This window comes from Sapajus apella, unplaced genomic scaffold (assembly GCF_009761245.1).
Source record: "Sapajus apella isolate SASKATOON/1434 unplaced genomic scaffold, GSC_monkey_1.0 scaffold13, whole genome shotgun sequence".
Taxonomy (NCBI): domain Eukaryota; kingdom Metazoa; phylum Chordata; class Mammalia; order Primates; family Cebidae; genus Sapajus; species Sapajus apella.
Genome location: NW_022436953.1, coordinates 16,902,053 through 16,923,317, shown reverse-complemented (window position 1 = coordinate 16,923,317; position 21,265 = coordinate 16,902,053). Strand labels below are relative to the sequence as shown.

Genomic DNA, 21,265 nt, shown 5'->3' with positions numbered 1-21,265 from the left:
AAAAAAAAAAAAAAAAAAAGAAAGTTTTATTGAGCATCTTATGTATACTAGTCACCATTCTAAGCCCTGAAAGTACAGCAGTTAGCAAAAGAGTAAAAAAATTCCTGTGCTCATGAAACTACTGTTATGCTAGAGGGAAATAACCTTGGCAAATAACTGAAATACGTAATATGTCAATGGAGACACATGCTATGGAGACATATAAGCAGGGAAGTGGGGCAGGAGGTGTGAGAGAGAGTGTGTGTATGTGTGTGTGTGTGCATGCATGCACACGTGTACACACACATGGGCCATTTAAAATAGGACATGAGGGTAGTTCTCATTGAAAAGCTGATATCTGAGCCAAAGCCTTAAGGAAAAGACAGAAGGGGATAGGAAACTCCGGGCAAACTAAAGGCAAGTTCAAAGGCCAAGGACTTGAGCAGGAGCAGCCCTGGCCTGTGTGAGGCTGAAGTGAAGCAAGTGAGTGAGTGGGGATGGAATCACAGGGTCTGAGCAGGGCTAGGCTGTGTGCAGTAAGAACGAGGGCGGTGATATGATAAGAAAGCAACCACCACTGACTCACTAACCGCTCGCTTTTGCTTTTTTTTTTTTGAGATGGAGTTTCACTCATGTTACCCAGGCTGGAGTGCAATGGTGCAATATCGGCTCACCGCAACCTCCGCCTCCTGGGTTCAGGCAATTCTCCTGCCTCAGCCTCCGGAGTAGCTGGGATTACAGGCACGCACCACCATGCCCAGCTAATTTTTTGTATTTTTAGTAGAGACGGGGTTTCACCATGTTGACCAGGATGGTCTCGATCTCTTGACCTCGTGATCCACCCGCCTCGGCCTCCCAAAGTGCTGGGATTACAGGCTTGAGCCACCGCGCCCGGCCTCACTTTTGCTTTTAAACTTGCTATAGCACTCTGATGTGGGGACAGCTGTTACTGCTGTTTTAGGGATGAGGTCCTGTGGGAAATGCCAAGGAAGGGTGGGCTCCAGAACCCATTCTTTTTTTCTTTTTTTAAGATGGAGTCTTGCTCTGTTGCCCAGGCTGGAGTGTAGCGTCACAATCTCGGCTCACTGCAACCTCGGCTTCCCTGGTTCAAGCGATTCTCCTGCCTCAGCCTCCTGAGTAGCTGGGATTATAGGCATGCACCACCATGCCTGGCTAATTTTTTGTATTTTTAGTAGAGACAGGGTGTCACCATGTTGGTCAGGCTGGTCTCAATCTCATGACCTTGTGATTCGCCTGCCTCAGCCTCTCGAAGTGCTGAGATTACAGGCATGAACCACCATGCCCAGCCCAGAACCCATTCTTAACCATCCTCCTCTCTTGGGGGGAGCTCAGAGTAGGGAACCATCACCCTCATGGCACAGGCATAGACCCTGAGGCTGCCTCCAAAGGGTTCTTCCCTGAGCAAGGGCACCAGGCAGGCTGGTAGGGGGCGCTGGCCCCTCTCACATCATGGTGCAAGATTCTGGAGTCAGGCTTCTGAGATTCCAACCATAGCTACCCCACTACTGGTTGGGTGACCTGAGACAAGTCCATGCCCTCTCCAAGCCTCAGACGTGGTAACGATGGCATGGGATATGACAACAATGACAATGAGACTGTGCTGCACAGCGAGGCAGGCACTTGCCTCATATACCCTCTCTAGGCCCACAGCATCCCGAGAAAGAAAGTGCTCTCATTTTAGAACATCACCAGCCATCTGTGTCAGGGTTTCTCAGCATCTGTACCTTTGACATTTTTGCAGGTTAACTATTTGTTTTAGGGACCTGTGTATTACGGGATATTTAGTAACATCTGTGGCCTTTATCCTTTAGGTGCCCATAGGACCCCCTAGTGTTACAACGAATGCCTCTAAATCTTGCCAAACAAATGTCCCCGAGAGACAAAGTTATCCCCCATTGAGAATCTGGCTCTTAGTGGAGAACTGGTCTATATGAAGCAGTTAGCATGATACCTGATCCATAGAAACACTGGAATAAGCATTAGCTGTTTTAATACATTCCTCACGCCAACCCCCACAATTCTGGTTACCTTCAGGGCAATGATTACTCCTAGTTTAAATATAGATAGCAATAAGTGGGGTATTCTTTTTTCTTTCTTTCTTTTTTTTTTTTTTTTGAGACAGAGTTTCGCTCTTGTTACCCAGGCAGGAGCGCAATGGCGCGATCTCGGCTCACCACAACCTCCGCCTCCTGGGTTCAGGCAATTCTCCTGCCTCAGCCTCCTGAGTAGCTGGGATTACAGGCACGCGCCACCATGCCCAGCTGATTTTTTGTATTTTTAGTAGAGACGGGGCTTCACCATGTTGACCAGGACGGTCTCGATCTCTTTACCTTGTGATCCACCCGCCTCGGCCTCCCAAAGTGCTGGGATTATAAGTGGGGTAATCTAAACACATAATCAATTATTATTAGTTGCAGTAACAATTTCATGATTTTATTAATTTAATTATCATTGAATTATTCATCACAGCTTGCTGAAACTGCAAAATCATGTCATTCGCCATCGGGTATAGAGTAGGATGCATGCATCTGGGTCCTACACGGGGGATTTAGTTACTGAAGTGCTAGCCCATGTTCCACTTACAAAGCTGTTCCACTTGCTAGGCAATCCTGAGGCCCCCAGAAACAGCTCATAGCATGACTCTCTCATGCTCAACCAGCCACCCTCTTGTCGAGGGCCTATTTCTTGGGAGAACAGAAACATTCTGGGACAGAATAGGCCCCAGAGGAAGATAGAGAGGCCACCTGGGAAAGTATGGGAGGTGGAGCTGGAAGTCAAAGGATGTGTGTGGGAAGCCCAGCTCTGTCACCGTGTGTCCATGAGCAGTCACTTACCTTCCTAGGCCTCCATCACTCCATCAGAAAAATAAAGAGGGGCCAGGTGTGGTGGCTCACACTTGTAATCTGAGCACTTTGGGAGGCCAAGGCAAGTGAATTGCTTTAGCTCAGAAGATTGAGACCAGCCTGGGCAACATGGTGAAACCCTGTCTCTATAAAAAATTAGCTGGGTGCGGTGGTGCACACCTGTAGACCCAGCTACTTGGGAGGCTGAGGTGGGAGGATGGCCTGAGTCCAGGAGGCAGAGGTTGCAGTGAGCCATGATCATGCTACTGCACTTCAGCCTGGGTGACAGAACTAGAGACTCTGTCTCAAAAAAAATGGAAGGAAGGAAAGAAAGAAGGAGGGAGGGAGGGAGGGAAGGAGGGAAGGGAGGGAGAAAGGGAGGAAGAGAAGCAAAGAGCAAAGAGGTTTGATTTGAAATGAAAGAAAGAAAGGAAAGAAAGAAGAAAAGGAAAGAAAGAAAAAGAAAGAAAGAAAGAAAGAAAGAAAGAAAGAAAAAGAAAGAAAGAAAGAAAGAAAGAGAAAGAAAGAAAAGCAAGCAATAGCAAGCAAGCAAAGAGGAAAGAAGTCCATTTTGAGCCATGATCTCATGATCTTAGACTTTGGGATTCATGGGAAAATGGCTTTTAAATGGTGGGATCCACATAATGTCAAATTTTATTTTACTAAGTGAGGAACAAGGAAAAGAAAAACAAGCACTACCTTAAGCTACCATTTATGTCACTGTTATTTCTGAATAGAAAGCACATTTTCACACTAAAATAAAAGTAGAGAGAACGTAATCTAAAAAGGAGAGTCCCTTCCATGAAATTGGAGTTGGCAATCTTATGGTGACATTTTAAAAGCAGGATATGTATTACATTTTTAAATGTTAAGAAGTTAATTGCTTAAATTTTAAATGACCACGTTATTCTGTATACATTGCTTTAAGCTGCAAATTGGTTAATCAGGGAGTCTGGATTCAAGGAGTCTGTGAAGAGGAGACCCTGAAATGATCAGCTGGTTCTGAGGCTTCAGCGTTATCGCAACCATTATCAATGGCTCCAATTTCACATGGTTCTATTATGCAGAAAAGGAAATAAGCACTAAATAGGAGTTCTCTCAAGGGAGCAGCCCCAGCCTTCAGCTGCTTCTGCTGACCTTGCCCTCCCCAGGCCAGAAAGAAAGCTTTGGGTAGGGCCAGAGGGGACCAAGAGATGCTAAGCTCCTCATGGCTGTGGTTCATTCCCATGTCTTGCCCAGTCCTGCCCAGTCTGCCCCAGTCTTACTTGACTCAGAAATTCACCTGAGATGCATGCCTGGTCCAGGCAAGATGTATCATGGACAGGTGCTGATTTCGTCACCTCTTTGGTGCTTCTCAAGTCTGACATTCCCCGCTCCCTCCATGGTCTCAGACCAGGCTGCTGGGAGTCTGGAAAGACACGTGCAGGAAATGTCACGGAGACAGCCCCGGCCTCTGCTTATAGCTGTGTGGCCTAAGGTAGACTCCTTAAGCTCTCAGGACTCAGTTTCTCCCTCAGAAATAACAAGAACAGCAGTAACTAAACTGTATGGAACGCTTGCCCTAGGGTGGGCATTAGCACAAATATTTTGTGTAAACTATCTCATTAATATCTAGGTGGGTACCAGTATGACTCCCCTCTTTACAGATGTGGCAATAAGGCACCAATAATCTAAGTAGCTTGCCCAAGGCCACAGCTGGCAGGGAAATGACTTGCTCAAGCCTGTACAGCTAGTACGAGGCACAGTGGGGCTGCCAGCTCCTGGTGCAGTTTCTTTGGCTTCCCTAGGTGGCCGGATTCTGAACCCAGGTGCTCTGTATCTGTCCTCTTAACCACTACTGATGTGGCTTACCCACAGTACAGCAGGTGATAGCTCTTCTGAGAGTCTGCACAATCATTTGAAAACCAGAATTGTCCTGTGAATTGGAATAACTGTTCCTTAGGCTGGGCATAGGGGCTCACACCTGTGATCCCACATTTTAGGAAGCTGAGATAGGAAGACTGCTTGAACCCAGGAGTTAGAGAACAGCTTGGGCAACATAGGGAGTTTCCATCTCTACAAAAATAAGAAAATAAAAAATAAAAATTATCCAGGTGTGGTGGTGCACACCTGTGGTCCCAGCTACTCTGAGAGGCTGAGGTGGGAAGATCACTTACGCCTGGGAGATCAAGACTGCAATGAGCTATGATCACACCACTGCACTCCAGCCTAGGTAACAAGAGAGACCCCATCTCCAGAGAGAGAGAGGAGAGAGAGAGAGAGAATAACCGATCCTTTGCAGGATGGTGTGAAGACTGAATAAAATAATGGTTCTAAAACAAACCCCACTCTACACAAGGTCATGGTTGTAATGTTTCTTATTAATATGACAAAGATATCCTTTCCCCCAGGCACCTGCTGGGCACAGTGGTTTACGTCATTCCTTCTGTGTTAGAACTCAGGGGCTGAAATCTGCAGCTTGAGCATTTGCAACACAGTGCTCCAAAATGGGGGTGCCAGCTAACCCCATGTGTGAATCTGAAGAAGGCTTCTAGACCTTAGTATGTAAGAGGGGAAAAAAGTGAGGCTGCCATCTGGGGAAGCCAGATTCAGTTGTGCAGCTTTGAAAGGTCTCTCATTATCTTATAATCCTTCTTCCAAACCATCTTTGGATAGCAGATTCTTCTTCACTCCCCTCCCCTTGCCCCCTCTTTTATCATGAAGTCTAGGGCAGGTGTGTTGTTTTTAGGGTCTGCGTGAATAGTCAAAGCTGGGCTGGGAGCTGAGATATCAATAGACAATCCATTTATAAGAGAGTTGGAGGCACAGTCAGATCTTTGGGGAACCTGCATCTTGCTTTCTGACTTACCTGGGATCGTACTGTTCAGCTCAACAAAAGGCAAGTTGAAAGAGCGCTCCCTACTTCATCTCGCTTATGAAAGGAGCAAGGCCCGGCTGTGAAGAGGCCCTGTAGGATTATTCTCTCCAACTTAGAAATTTATCCAATTTTCTCTGTTCTTTATCAGAGTGCAAGGCAAAAGCTTTGCTGGTGTAGACTGAAAGATCGTGGTATAAAAAGCAATCTTACTGACATGGGGTTTTGAAACCTGCTCCTGAGCCTGAGTGATGTCTCCCTTCACCAGTTGGAAAACACAGTCGAATTTGCACAGGGGCATTAACCAGCAGACAGTAGATCAGAAACAGACCCTCTTTGAGGCCAGCTGTGAGGAACGCTGTGAATCCTGAAATGAAAGAGAACTAAAAAGGCTGAGAGGCTGATTTCTGGAGTGATATTTTGCGTTACAGCAGAGCTTATATCTAAATTAGAGAAATGCCATCAACTTCGTTTAGATCCAAATTTTAGATTTTCTTAGAGAGGCTTTTTCCACCTTTAAAAAAATGCCTAATTTCCATAAAGAGAAGAAGAGAACCATTCAGTCGACTGTCTCGTCGTAGGTAACGGTGGACAGATCAAAGAATGGTAATCAGATTCAGCATTGGGAAGGCTACCAATCAGATCCATTGTCTTAAAGCACCGTTTATTATTTTCTCCCAGGAATGATGCTGTAGCCTAACCTCCCAAGCTCTTAAAACGAGGAAAGAAAATAAGGCATAGTCTGTTTTTGGGATATAAATAAATCATAATGAGTAACAGTGGGAGGAAGCAGTAAACTGAGTCATGAAGAAGTTAAAATGGTTTACTCACTGTTAGCTGGTGGCATCTAAGATTGTTTCTGTTTTTAAAGTCCTGCTGTAATTGACTTATTTCCCCCTCCACTACCACTGTCACAAGAACAAAAATCTAACTTAAAGAGTGGCCCTTAGCCCTGAGTACCAGCAGGTGTTTTTATGAGAACAGAGGGGTTGTTATGAACTTCGAGTATCACAGAGAGAAACTGAGTCACATTTTGGTTAAAGTGATTTGTTCCCAGTCATAGCAGGTCAGTCCCAGAGTTCAAAGCCTGAACAGTGTACAGAATGTTTCTATTTAGGCAGGCAGGTAATGGCCTCACTGGCAGAATGAAACAAAATAATCCCAGCTGGTGCTTAGATTTGAGCACATAGCTCAGCTCAGTCTTCATGTGGTCATCCACACAGGTCGTTACCTCTGCTTTAAATCCTGCCAATTCACTGGTGGGACCATCTTGTATCTCGTATGTGATGCATTAATTAATTCCTGGCAGAATGTACAAATTGAAACAGTTTGACTTGACAACATGCAGAATGTACTCCCAGTGAAGATGTTGAAATGTTGTGATGAAGCATTATTACAAATGGTATTACAAATCAAGGATCTTCTTGAAATGCCGTAGTATTCCTGGGCACTCTCCTGATAAAGCCCATGATTTTTTTCCCTGCAGTTGCGCTACAAGTCAGACCTGATCAGCATGAAGGGCATAGGATGGCTGGCGCTGAGATCCCCACAGATAGAGAGTGCAAAGAAGGCTGGAGAACTCATCAGTGAGGTACCGTCAACCTGTTCCCACAAGTGACAAGGACACGCTAGCATTTCCTTTTGAAGAGGGAATCTGTTTATGGAGTGGAGATTCCAAAGGGCCTCATGGCCACTGGACTCCCAGTATTTTTTGAGGGCCGTTTGCAACCAAATCCCAAGTCAGAATGAGGTTTCCCTCCAAATGAATTCACTGCCGAGGAACTAATGGTGTGGTGTATTAGAAAGTTCTCAATAAATGCATTACTTATTATTCTTATCTAAACTGGCCCATTCTTTGTATTGAGAGGAGGAGGAATTTGCCACCCATCTACTGAGTTGGCTCTGTGTTCGGAGGTTTTCTGATTTTTGATAGTGTTAGACTTTGCACAGGAATAGTTACATTAACTGAACTCCTTACCGTGCTAACAGCCTGGGAATCCCTGTCCTGGAATTCCCTTGAGAGTGACACTGCCTTCTTTAGTTTCTTAACAACAGAATGTATTTGGACAGGGTCCAAGCAGGGCCACATTGATGCTGAATCCTACCTTTTACTGAATTCCTTGATTGTGGGATTCCATAGTATTTTGTGACCTCTTTCTTCAAGAGAGTAAATACCTGTAAAATGTTCCTTATCACAGAGGCAGCTTGAATCCTTTTATATCCTTGATTGTCAGATACATACCAAGAAGGGAGACTTGTTTTCCAACAATATCATTGGCATGTTTGGTACTGAGAAGGTAGAGTGAAGCTGCATCCTAAAAAATGCATGATGTTTGGCTGTGTTTCATGGGAATATTTGTCTTTCTCTTATAGACCAAGTACCGTAAAAAACCAGACAGCATCAAGTTCACCACAGTGGTTGACTCCCCAGACCTGGTTCATGCCAAGAACAGCTATATGCACTGCAATGAGGTGGGTGCTTTCTTGTCATTTTTCCTGGGAATGCAGTGGAACACTGATGCTCAGGGGCCCAGGTCTAGGAACACAGGCTCTGCATAGATGAGTGTGCAGAACTTCTTTCTACTATCTGAATGGTCTTGGGCCAGCTACTGAATTCCTTCTAACCTTGGTTTCTTTATTTGGAGGTGGCTGGGTTGGTGGGAGGATAATAAAAGCAACCATTTCATAGGATTAAATGAATTAAATGAGGATTAAATAAGTAAAGGCACAGAAAGCTTTTAGCAAGTACGGGAACACAGTAAATTCTCAGTAAGTGCTCCTTATCATGGTTTGATTCATAATCACAATGGCAATAATACCAAGTATTATTGATGATCCCTTGCCAAACACTAGATCAGATACATGTTACTTGTTGATAGATGGCAGCGGAATTAAAAGCTTAATATAACCCAGTTAGGAAAAAAAGGGGAACAGCTGTATTTAAAGCTTTCTGCTTTTACTCTCATATAATTTAGCCCCATTTCCTCGTTCCTGTCTTTATTTCAAGGAATAGCAAGTTAATGTTTTTTTTTTTTTTTACCCTGAAATTGTTAAGGGATTCATTTCTACACGTACAGTGACAGAGCTGGTCCATCTTCACACACAGCCCGACTGCTGTACTGACCAGTTCACATTTGTAAATCCCGAGTTAAATTTGGGAATTGATTGGAACGTTACAGTTTCACCTCTAAAAGTACATAAGACTCAAACACTTCCCAAAATTGTTTGTAATTCTTAAATAACTGCTTTAAAAATAGAAACCCAATAAATCTTTGAGTTTTAAAATTGTGCCTTCCTATGATCCAGGCGGGCTATGAAAATACTAATTTCTTGTACATATATTAAGATGTTTTATAACAAAAAGATTTATTAACGATGTGTATTATAATTATTACCATTTATGTTGAATAACAAAGGCTTTGAGGCTGTATCTCGTTACTAGTAAAAAGCATGTCCAGTGCTCAGTTGCAAAGATTCTCTGAAATATCTACACATCTTCTATTGTGTAAAACACCCAGGTATGGCCAAACATGTTGTTGGTTTGTGGCCCATTTAGAGCAGATCTTGATGAATATTTTTAACAGTCTATTTAAAACCAGCTGCCTCATCTGGTCCTGGCCATAAAGGCGTTCTCCATCCAACTGTGGGTTCTGGAGGGACACTGTGGGTCCACGGGCAGGACTGGGTTCTGTTCTCCCGGAGGCACGCAGTTGGGAGGGGCAGGAAAGGCGGTCAGTTGCTTTTCCCCTTTGGTTTCAGCCCAGAATTCTCCATTTACCATGAGCCCATCTTACCCACAGCGCGTGTATAGATCTGGAGATGCAGAATCCCTGCACAGATACACCGTGATCCCCGACCACCCCGATTTCACCAGAGCCCGCCTCAACGCGCTGCATCTGAGTGATGTAAGTGAACTGGAGGTTCATGGAGTGTGTGCCTACGTTTGTAAAATGATCTGTGCCCAATGTGGATTTTGTTTAAAAAAAAAAAAGTTATAGGTAGAAGAACTTAGAACAGAAAGAACACTGAACCGAGAAACTGTTTGTGTGACTTTCAGTCATTTTCCTCACTGGTCCTCGGTTTTTTCATCTGCAAAATGGTAACGGGGCTGAGCTAACCTGAGATTCCTTCCAGCTCTAAAATTCTGACTTGGGCGTGGCTCCAAAGATGTCGGTGATGTGATGGGTAACCATGAGGGGAGTGGTACCCTGGCCCTGATGGGTGTAGACACCTGCTCTATTTGTTCTTGGACCCCTCTCCGTAGCCATTTAGAATAGTGTAACTGGAGACAGAGTGGCTCTACTCACCCTACAGTCTGGAAAGATGCTGCGATGGCAGCCAATCCCGTCCAAATGCAGCTCACTCCTTTGTGCACAAGACCGTGGCCTCCAATACTTGTGTTTCCCTTGGACATGTGCCCTTTGCGTGCATAACCAAGATGCTGTTTCCTAAACCCAGGCTTGTTGTTAGCAGGGGTTGGAGGCCCCTGGTTGTAATAGAATAGGCGGCCGCTTGGCCAACAAAGCTGTGATCCTTGGATAACAGGTAGAGAGACGGCGGAATCAAAAGACACTGTCAGATCAGAATAACACAGGCTGAGTGTGTCGGCCTGGGGCAGCATGGGGCCTCCCAGAGTCCGGCCATTCTTTCCTCCCTGGCCTGGCCATTGTGTCCTGGGGCTCCGTGCAGATCAACAGCTGCTATCGTTCACCCCAGAGGTGGCTGCCTTGCAGGGGTTGGCGTGAGGCGCCTTCTAGTTAGCGTGTGTATTAGTTTGTTGCGTTTGTAAAGCCCTGTGGGATCCCATGCAGTGAATGCGATGGTGCTTTGTAAATATGAGTTATTATGACCATTTGATGCTTTTGAGGGATGTGCAAGGGATAATTTTAGAACAGCAGCTCTGGTGGGCTGACCTCCATCTGGGGAAGCAGGACCTCCCCCTCAGCAGAGCCTGCACAAAACATCCATCTCATTAACGCTTCAAGGATGGGGGAAGGCAAGGCCTCCATCTGAGGAACGATTGGAGGTCCATCGCTGTAGAAAACTGGGATAAAGCTGCCAGTGCATTTGGGGCCTGGCTTCAGGAGGAGAGCCACCCCAGGCTGGTGATAGAAGCGTCTTCCCTCTCACGAGGGGCGCCGGTCTGCAGAGTCCTGGAGCTGAAATTAGCCACCAGGGTATGCGGATATGGATAACTCATGAACCTCTTTTGAAAGAGCACTTCTTCGGGGGCGTGTAGAATACGCACAATTGGATCAAGTGCTCTGTGAGGAAGATGTGGAGGGAAAGTGACCTTCCTGGGCAAAGAAAGCCATTGAGATGTGTAAGGCAGCCGAAATAACTAAAAATCAAATGACTCTAATGTGTGAGGATGAGGACAAAACTGTGCCCACTGTGATAAAGAAGAGGAACGCCCAGGGTTCCAAATCAAAGCGCCTACGGAATCTAAAGACTCCCAGTGGCAAGGCAAAAACCTCAACAGAATAAAAAACTCAGGGAGGAAGTGATCACAACCAGGCAAATAGTACACAGGGAGAAGTCACCCAGAGCAAGGGGGCCCGCACACTCTGGAGACCCCGATCTGGGCCATGCTTTCTAGTTGACCCCGAGTTATAGAGACTCAGAAGCTGGGGTGCATTGGACACCAACGTGGGGTGACATTGGAGTTTGATGTTGCATCAAGTTAGGTGTCAAGAACCAGCCCAGATCTGGTGTGGGGGTTCTTATTAAGAAAGCACGGTGTGCCCCTTAGAGACAGTGATTGGGGTTTTGACTCTATTTGCCACTCTAATCTTTGTGGGGCTGCCCAAACAGAAAGCAGAGTGCTACAGGGGATCACCACTCTGTCAGAATCTGAACGTTCCTGCATGTATTTCAGTCCTAACTGCTAAACTCAGTGATGACCCAGTAAATCTAATTATTTTTGGCTCTGTGATCCATCAATTAGGTGTTTATCCCAGCAATGAATGGTTCTGCATTTCCAGGGCCTAGAACATAGTGAACATTTGGCTCAGGGTTTGTGGCATTGGGTGTCGGAGTCGGAGGTGAGGATGGAGGTGAAGGTGGTGTGATCTGCGGCACAGAGAAACGATGAGATCCGCCATGCTTGGACCAAGCACTCTGTGGTCCTCTCAGTTCCAGGCCTAGTTTCAGGATGGGGTGGGGCACTTTGCTTTTCATCTGCCACTCCTCCTTTGCTTAATCCCCCCAATCCCCCATAGAACAGAGCGCCAGCCTTGACCTCCATTTCCAGGAGACAAAAGTATGGTTCTTAAGGGCCCCCTGACCTGCCGTAGCTTGTGGAACGAGTGAGCAACCGACACGGTCTGGGGCTGTCACTTTGTCATCTGTTGGTGATGTGCTTCTCCTGCTGTCTCCCTTCTCTGTGGCTGAATAAAGAACAGCCCTCCACTGGGATCTCCAGATGCCTCCTTTTATGGAGCCATTCCCTTATCTTGAAAAAAAAAATATTAGCTACATGAAGGCACAGAAGATTTTGATGCCTCTATCGGTGATGTGGGTCTACCTGAGGACTAAGAGGATATGATTACAGACTCCCAGAGGGCGTGTGAGAACAACTTGAAAAGGGAAAAAATGAAAGAGGAAGATATGAAACACATGGGTCAGGTACTCGGTCAGGTCCCTGACAATAAATTTAATTCAGGTGAAGGCTCTTCCCTTCGTGCAGGCACCAGGGGTGTATATGAGATGCAGCATGCCTCACAGGGATGGTGCGGGGCATGGCATCAAGGCCAGGCTGAGGCCCCCCCAGATGTCAGTGGAGCTAATGAACACATGAGTGCCAAGGCCCAAGGAACAGCACTTTCAGCATGTGGAGGGAAACTGGATTCTGGAAACTTGAATTCTGGCACCTAGAAGCTGCAAACCCAAAGCACTGAAAGTGAATACAAAGACAGGAAGGAGTGGGGTGGGGGCTTCTGATACCAAGGGGGTGTTGCAAAGGAGCCAGACCCGCAGATCACAGGCCCCACAAGAGCAGGGCCTAATGGGAGGGCTGGGGGCTTAGAGCTGAGTCTTTTATGGCTAACCCCACCAATCCCAGTGTTAGGGAGTCCCCAAGGTGGACATGGGGCTACAGGCTCTGCCGTCCTGGGAACCAACAAAGCTTAGGAACCACTCCTGCTGAGTACCAGCAACATGGAAGAGCGTGGAGTGACTGCCTGCTTATGCATGCTTTTGTTTTTCCAATCTAGAAAGTCTACAGAAACTCCTGGGAGCAGACCCGGGCTGGCAGTTACGACTTCAGGCTGGATGCCATCCCCTTCCAGACTGCCCGGGCATCCAGGGAGATCGCCAGTGATGTAAGACCCCATATTCTCTCCCGCCATAACTGATGGGTTTTTCTCTGATTTTCCCAGTTCTGTTGAAAGGCAAACCACCAGGACCTGTCAAGATTGTCTCTCCCTGCACCAAAACTGAACACATGCTGTATTTTAAATGAAAGAAAAAAATAGTCTGTACTTTCTAGCATCTTAGGCAGAAATTGGGGTCGAGGAGGCTGTATTCCCATTCTCTCTCTTTACAGAGAGGCACTCTTAAAAGATGATGGATGAGTACCAAGAGGTCCATGAATATGTGCTTGAGTTGTTGATATGCAATAAAAGGTCTTTTAGCTGAAGTTCAGTGTGGTAGAGTAGAAAGAGATGGGGTTTTTGCCCTGTTGGACAAGTTCGAATCCTGGCTCCGTCACTTAGGAATTGGCTGTTTGTCTTGGGCAAGTTGCTCATATTCTCTGAACTTAAGTTTCTACATCCATGAAATAGGGATCTTGTCTCCTGGATTAAAGTAGGAATGAAAACAAAATCACATATGGTGTCTGGACCATAGGTATTTTGAAAGAGAGGGCACCATTGACTAGACAAGCATCCACGGTGCCAGACAGAGCCCCACCTGGGAAATTTCCTGCTGGTCCACAATGTGATAAGTACAGAAATAAACAGCATGCATTTTTTTGAAAATTTTTTTTAGTAATTAGACATTGTAGCAGCCAAACATGTGATCACTGGACTCAGCTCATTGAACAGGGTGAAGACCAGTTTGGGTGTTACCAAATAAAAGTGATACGACTGCGTACTAGCCACATGCAATAGGACCATACGGTCTTTGATGCATTGGAAATGTAAAAAGCAAAACAAAATGGGACTGGCCTTTCACTGTGGATGGTTTGAAGAGCACTGGACTAGGTCCCTGAAAGCTGGAAAGAATCAAACGCAGAGTGGCCTGTGGCAGAATGGGCTCATTTCTCTTCCTGTTGGAGTGTTAATTATAATGGTGATAATACAAGTAGCCACCACTCAGTGGGCCTGAGCTGATACCAGACATGAAGCTCAGTTCCTATCTGGTTGAATCCTCTCAGCCTCCCATGGGGTGGAGATCATTCTCCAATTTTATCAGATGGGGAAACTGAGGCTCAGGGAGAAACTCAGTAACTGGCCCATGGCCACACAGCGAGGTCTGCTTGAATCCAAAGCCTGTGCCTTTAACCCACTCTTGAGCCTCCTGCTGAGAATGCCCTGGGATGGCCCCATATGTGAGGCTGGCCCTGGGGGAAGTAGGCACCCACGACCCGCCTCTGCTCCTCTGACTTGCAGTTCCGGTACAAAGAGGCTTTCCTGCGGGACCGAGGCCTGCAGATTGGCTACCGCAGCGTCAACGATGACCCAAGGATGAAGCATTTCCTCCATGTTGGCAGGCTCCAGAGTGACAATGAGTACAAGAAGGACTTTGCCAAGAGTCGGTCTCAGTTTCATAGCCGCACGGACCAGCCCAGCCTCCTTCAGGCTAAGAGGAGCCAGCAGCTGGCCAGCGATGTGCACTACAGGCAGCCCCTGCCCCAGCCCACCTGCGACCCGGAGCAGCTGGGGCTCAGGCATGCTCAGAAGGCCCACCAGCTGCAGAGTGATGTGAGCTGCCTCCACCCACTCCCTGAGGCTCTTCCCCTAGTGCCTCTTCCTAAGAGATGGCCATAATGCCACGTTCCATGTTAGCTTTCGGGGGAGTTAGGCTGAGAGAGAATCCAAGACACCTAACGCTTTAGTGCCAGAAAGAATAACAGCAATAACTACCACTTCTTGAGTGTCTCCTGTGGGCCAGGCCCTGTGTCAAATGCTTTCCAGGCCTCATGCCATTTGGCACTCATGCCAACCCCAGGACTGCCCCATTTTACAGATGAGGAACCTGAGGCTCTGAGAGGTTCAGTGACTTACTCAAGATCACATAAACGGCAGACCTGGGATAGGAACCCCGTCTGGATTGCAGTGAGAGTCCAAGCTCTTGATGGCTATGCCCAGCTGTTTCCAAGGGATCTTAGTAGTTATGAACCCAGCCTTGGCACTTTCCCTGGGAAGTGGCTTCCCTAAGGCCACAGAATGTGTGGAGCAGGTGTCACTGCCCCCACCAGCTCCCAATTGCAACTTTTGTCACTTGAATGGGAAGATGCAAGGGACAGTGACATGCCGGCCGGACTCACAGCACAATGGGGCCCCCATGCCAGGGAGACGCTGCTTATGATAAATTTGCTCCCCTTGTTATAATCAACAGCATAGTCTCATCTTGTGGCTGCCTTTTTAATCCTCTTTAGTTCATGGTCAAACTGTTCCAAACTCTGCTGACATATTCCTCTTGCTTCCCTCTTATCCTCAAGGTCAAGTACAAGTCAGACTTGAACCTGACAAGAGGTGTTGGCTGGACCCCTCCTGGCTCCTACAAAGTGGAAATGGCTCGGCGGGCTGCAGAACTGGCCAACGCAAGGGGTCTGGGTGTCCAGGGAGCTTACGTGAGTAGCAAGCTGCAAAGCCACCCTGGTTTGCAAGGCCATGGGGAAAGACAAACTCATTGTTTCTTTTCAAAGTTTATTTTTGGCCAAAGGTCAGCTAGCTCTAAAGAAATGTGAAATGCAGCTGAAACAAGGTGCCTAATTTCATGGGTCTGAGATGACCAGGCAGATGACATGTGGGTTAAACTTCCTGCAGGGCTTTCTCTGAAGTCACAGCCATTAGTTCTGCAGAGGCAAACCTACTGGGGCTACATCAATCCTGGGCCAGGGAAGCCCAGGCTGTGCTGACTGCTTGCTCGTTACATTCACAGAAAGGGTCAGGGACTCGCTGGATACGACAGTGTGCATTTTGAACCCTACTTTGTTCAGAAGAAAGATGCCGGGTTTAAATGAGACATTGGCTTTGCTTCTTTCTCATTCTTGCCTTGAGGACCTTTTTTCTTGGGGAGGGTAGAGGAGGGGAAAAAGAAGAGGAGAGTGAACATGTTAAATGCTCCCAGGGCTTCTTAGTGTGTCCTATGGGAACAGGCTGGGAGCGTCATTTTAACTTGGGGTATGTTTGATTTCAGCAGCCCAGGGCAGAAGCAATGGCGGCTGGAGATCATCCGAGTGGGGAGGTGAACCCAGATGCCACTGAGATTCTGCATGTCAAAAGGAAGAAGGCCCTGCTGTTGTGAGCCATGTCTGCTCCGATTCTTGAGAAGCCAGAGAGTCAGCTTGCTCACTGGAGACATGCTTCAGATGGCTTCGATTTGGGAGAGCTGGAAGAAATGGCCCACCAGCCCATCCTAGATCTGCCTTTATTAAAATACTAATGCTGAAAGCGAATGGAGAATGTTGTATTTGTGGTCCTTTCTGATACCTAGATGTGGATGGCTGCTTCTGTTGAGTACCTCAAGTGTCTGGGCTGGGGAATAAAGATGTGACTGTGGTGCCTGCTGATGCTGGGCATCCTGATGCCTACATTTGCAGATGTCTGTGGTAGAGGCAGTCTCTGTGAACACTGATTTTCTAGAAGGTACAGTTGGTTGAGGGAAGCAAACATACTATGGCTTGTTGATTCCATCACTCCTTGGGTTACCAAGGAAGGCAGAAGGAGCCTTGTGAAATCATGCAAATGCTGGTCCGGGAAGGCCCAGGCTGGGTGGCAGTTGTCTCTGCTGAGAGCTAGGACACTCCACTGCATGGTCCCCTGGAGGCTCCGGGGGTGTCCATTGTTGGCCATGAGGCCTCCCGGTGTCAGGGTGCTAAGGAGAATGGCTTTGAGGTCTAGAAGACAGTACCTTAGAAGTCACTTTGACTTTGGATGGTGTCTTTGATCCAATTCAGGAACTTGGTAACTTGGGTGTAGACCCCTGGCCTCTTCCCACACTCTAGGCCCCAGCTCACTATCCCATAGACGTAGTAGGTGCCGTCCTTCTCACAGGTCAGGGGGCCTCCAGAGTCACCCTAAAGGAAACAAAGGCATAAGAGACATTTGGAGACTCCCCCACCTGTCTCCAGGGGGTGTCAGGGAGGGATGGGGTGGAGTCCCTTGCCAGCCTCTGTGGGTTTCCCTGGAAAGCAGTGACAAGGCTCTCCCCACATCTCACATGATGCAAGACTCTAAGGGAGAGAAGATAACAGTGTCCTCCATCTCTGAGTCCACGAGGGCTTGGCAAAGAAGCTACAGGAATGCAGTTCCCAACCCTTAGTGATGCAAATATTATGACTGTGAGTTCTCAGGGGCCCATAGCACACACGGGGAGGAGGATGGGGACTCCAAGGCAGCATGGCCTGGGTGCTCAGCATGGTCTATGGGGTCAGATCTCCTGGGTTTCAAGCCAGGCGCTACCACCTACCAGACATGTGATCTTGAGCTTCAGTTTCTCACACGTAAACCATAGATAGCAAGAGATCCCCATCCCCCAGGGTTCTATTTTTAGTGCAGTAGACAGAACAGCGTCTGGTTCATATTAAACCTTATCAAAGACAGTGAGGATGATGATGGTGAGGAAAAGAAGACATTGAGGATGATAGCTCTTGAATACTTAACACTGCTTAATCACTACAACTGGCAGGTGTTTAAAAAAATGAATTCTCTCTTTTTAACTTAGCCATGACCTTGTGATCTTATGGATAGATTAGTTCCATTTTACAGCTTAGGCAACTGAAATTGAAGAATTGCTTTCATCACTGATAAAAGTCACACAGTAAGAGACAGAAACTGGTTCATATCCACAACTATTTGTTTCCAAATCTTGCAAGTGAAATCATTGAAATATCTAGAGAATTGAACAAGCTTTTAATTTTTTTGAGATAGGATCTCTCTTTGTTGAGTGCATTGGCACCATCTTGGCTCATTGCAACCTCCATTTCCTGGATCCAAGCAATTCTCCTGCCTCAGTCCCAATAGCTGGGACTACAAGCATGCGCCACCATGCCCAGCTAATTTTTATATTTTTTTCAGTAGAGACAGGGTTTCACCATGTTGGCTAGGCTAGTCTTGAACTCCTAACCTCAGGTAATCTGCCTGCCTCAGCCTCCCAAAGTGCTGAGATTACAGGCTTGAGCCACTGTGCCCAGCCTGAATGAACTCTTAACCATCTTCTGGGATGGAGGTTAGGGTAAATTGCACCCATCTGCCCTTTCTCTGAGTATGTGAATATTTGTGGCTCTTTAGGAGGAGACAGAGAGTCACAGGAGAGACACAAACCCTGGAGAGAGGAACCTCTGTGTCCCATCCCAAAGCGAGTTCAAGACCAGCAAATAATTGTTGGGTTCCTTTGCACAGGGAGGCTCCCTCGAGGAGTTGGGATTTGAATGTTGCCATGCTGTTTCCCAGGACGGTTAGAAGGCTATGAGGACAACAGGCAAAAAACTCTAAATGGAGGTGTTCCTGAGATTCTAGAAAGGACCCTGTGTGATGTGATCTCTACAGAGAGAGGGACTATCGGGAGTGGGCTTTGACTTGGGGCAGGGCCCGATGTCACTTTAGCATTGGTTGATGGAGCCACCACCTTCTCCCTCTGCTGCAGTGTCTTTGCGTCACAAGCCTCAGCAACTTGGGGTTCCCAAAGGCCTTAGGATACACAGATACTTAGTTTTCTAGGGCTCACACACACACACACACACACACAGTCTCTCTCTCTCTCATGCAAACACACACACACACACACACACACACACACGAGTCCTAATGAGTTAATATTCTTGTGAAATCTCTAGGTTTTCCTCTTTCTTCTTCTAGCCACTGGTCTTCTGGACAGTGCCCTGCTTACTGGGATTCTCAGAAATGCTGCCCAACACGAGGCCACAAGCCCTTTTGGTGTCCTAAAGACTATATTTTTCAAATCCCAGCCTTGCCACTGGCCACCCAATTGCTATAGGCCAAGATAACATCTCTGAACATCTGTAAAATGTGATCAGGACATCCCCTCCACCAGTGTGTTGTGAGAGTTAAATTAGACAGTGCAGGCAATGTGACCTCTGTGGTCATTATGATGAGTTATCCTGGGTTGATGTGGATGCAGATGCACCAGGGGACCAGGGGGCAGACACAGCCCACCTGTGTCTTAGCTTTACCGCAGGTAAAACCTGTAAACCTCGCTCCCAGCCCAGGGCTCTAAGGGGCCTCTTCCTAGTGAAATATCCTGCCAGCCTCTTCTACAAGTACCACTTGGAGTCTCTGACCTGGCAGGTGTCTTGCCCAGGTTTCTGAAGGTTTCCTGCACAGATCATACTGTCATCAATTATGTGGTCATAGAGTTGGCGGGAGTTGCACAAAGTGTTGGAGATCAGCTTGACTTTGGCATCCAGGAGCTGGCGGGACCCTTCTCCTGTGGGCAAGGGGCAGAGAAAAGAGTCACTACTGTGGGGACCAGGTGGCACCAACCCCACCAGAAACAAGACTGTCAGGGAGAAACCCACGAACTCTAGGCTCAGAAGTGAAGGGTTTTTCCAGGAGATGGGCAGAAAAGCCTCATCTTTAGCCTTCACCATGACAATGCAGACCTGCAGTCCTATGCTTGTCATGATGGATGGACCAGATTGTATATTCCCGCCACTTTCTCCCAGCTAGGCCATGAGGTTCAGGAGGAAATAGATGCTGTCTTAATCATTTTAAAATTCCCATAGGACTAATAAAAGGGCTGGCACAATTTTTAGTGGATGGATGGATGGATGGATGAAGTGTCCTGTGCAGTAGGCTACCTGGTTCCTAGAGCAGGCATTTTCCCCTCTAAAGGTAATGAAATCAATCAAAATATGTCATTGGCTTTGAACATAAAGTCTTGGAGGCTTGTTCATGAAAAGAAAAATAATTTTAACCTAAGGCTGCAAAATATTCCCATCTGAGACATCACCATGCTGACCAGACCATATTGAGCGTAAAAGAGGGTGACAAGTTCAGATGGACTACATTGAAAACGGCTATAAAATTAGTTTACTGGTTGACCCTAAATCCAACTAGCCAGATATCTTTCTCAAAAGCCTCAAAGTTGTATATTACATTTCACTTTCTTCAGATGTGTGGACTTTTCTGCAGGCTTATTTAAAGTGATTCTCGCTATTCATTATTAAGGACAAGATTTGGGAAGGAAGAGAAATATATTTTGAGTGTTTGGGAAAGACATGAAATACCATTCTGAGTGTGTGTGTGTGTGTGTGTGTGTGTGTGTGTGTGTGTGTAAGAGGGTATAATCATGCCAGTACTATGAGAAAAGTAACCCTTCGGTTACTTTTTTTTGTTTGGAGACAGAGTCTCGCTCTGTTGCCCAGACTGGAGTACAGTGGTGAGATCTCGGCTCACTGCAACCTCTGCCTCCTGGGTTGAAGCAATTCTTCTGCCTCAGCCTCCTGAGTAGCTGGGACTACAGGGATACATCACCACACCCAGCTAATTTTTGTATTTTTAGTAGAGACAGGGTTTCACCATGTTGGCCAGGCTGGTCTTGAACTCCTGACCTCCTGATCCACCCGCCTCAGCCTCCCAAAGTGCTGGGATTACAGGCATGCGCCACCATGCCTGTCTGGTTACTTTTTTAGATAAGACCAAATCCTAAAGACAAATCAACAGCTGGATTTAACAAATTTTATAGAATGTCTACTGTATGAAGAGCCCCGACCAAAGTACTGTGGAACAGACAGAGCTGAATGGGACCTGACTGCCATCTTCCAGGGCTGACTTAATGAATGTCTCTATAGAATTCTGTCATCCCCTGTGATCACACTTGCAAACCTAAGATCTAAGTATAATAATTGAGAAACTAAAACTCAGTTTTTCAATGACAAAGTCAAGAATTGAATACCAGTCTGTCTGACTCAAAAATCCATGAACTTTCCTCCTTCCAGTCCACCTAGGGAAGGAGCAAGGTCTCCATGGATGCCAGGTCAATGCTTGGTAAAATTCAAGTATTTGAGGGTAGTGGTCAGAGACAGATATGGAGATCAGAGAACTTCAGGAAAGGCTCCCTGCAGGTGGAGGAATTTAACCAGAGCTTGAACGATGAGACAGATGCTTTCTTTGATTAATGCATTTTGAATATGACACTCATTTCAACTTCAAAAGGGCAGCTGAGTTTGGCCTTTCTTCTCTGATTGATGTAGTTCACCTAAGTCATGGGAGAGTGCATGGCCGACTCACCTGTTTCTGTAACACCCCAGCCAGAGATGTGACATTCAGTCCCAGCGGGAAAGGACCTGTCAGGCAAGCACACGGTCTTCACGTATTTGGATTCCAGGGCACAGTGACCATTCACTGGCTTTAACTTGAGTAAAGCTAGGTGGAGAGAG

General features: G+C 46.7%; 2 protein-coding genes across 11 annotated transcripts in view; one reads left to right on the top strand and one right to left on the bottom strand.

The window, feature by feature from the left end:
* Positions 1 to 16,328, top strand: part of NRAP (nebulin related anchoring protein) — a 75,591-nt gene extending 59,263 nt beyond the window's left edge. For 5 of the 9 annotated variants that reach the window (XM_032281668.1, XM_032281667.1, XM_032281671.1 and 2 more), the window contains 7 exons: positions 7,184 to 7,288; positions 8,071 to 8,169; positions 9,498 to 9,602; positions 12,912 to 13,019; positions 14,310 to 14,621; positions 15,362 to 15,493; positions 16,063 to 16,321. In XM_032281668.1, the coding sequence (XP_032137559.1) occupies positions 7,184 to 7,288; positions 8,071 to 8,169; positions 9,498 to 9,602; positions 12,912 to 13,019; positions 14,310 to 14,621; positions 15,362 to 15,493; positions 16,063 to 16,170 (969 nt within the window). In that variant the 3' untranslated portion in view covers positions 16,171 to 16,321. Of the gene's footprint in view, positions 1 to 7,183; positions 7,289 to 8,070; positions 8,170 to 9,497; positions 9,603 to 12,911; positions 13,020 to 14,309; positions 14,622 to 15,361; positions 15,494 to 16,062 lie in introns of all 9 variants that reach the window. The other 4 variants (XM_032281672.1, XM_032281666.1, XM_032281670.1 and 1 more) reach the window with 3 other exon arrangements.
* HABP2 (hyaluronan binding protein 2) overlaps positions 15,553 to 21,265 on the bottom strand; it is a 36,991-nt gene continuing 31,278 nt past the window's right edge. For both annotated transcript variants that reach the window (XM_032281675.1, XM_032281674.1), the window contains 3 exons: positions 21,117 to 21,251; positions 19,166 to 19,311; positions 15,553 to 16,942 (listed from right to left, as the gene is read on the bottom strand). In XM_032281675.1, coding sequence (XP_032137566.1) covers positions 16,778 to 16,942; positions 19,166 to 19,311; positions 21,117 to 21,251 — 446 coding nt within the window. In that variant the 3' untranslated portion in view covers positions 15,553 to 16,777. The remainder of the gene's footprint in view (positions 16,943 to 19,165; positions 19,312 to 21,116; positions 21,252 to 21,265) is intronic.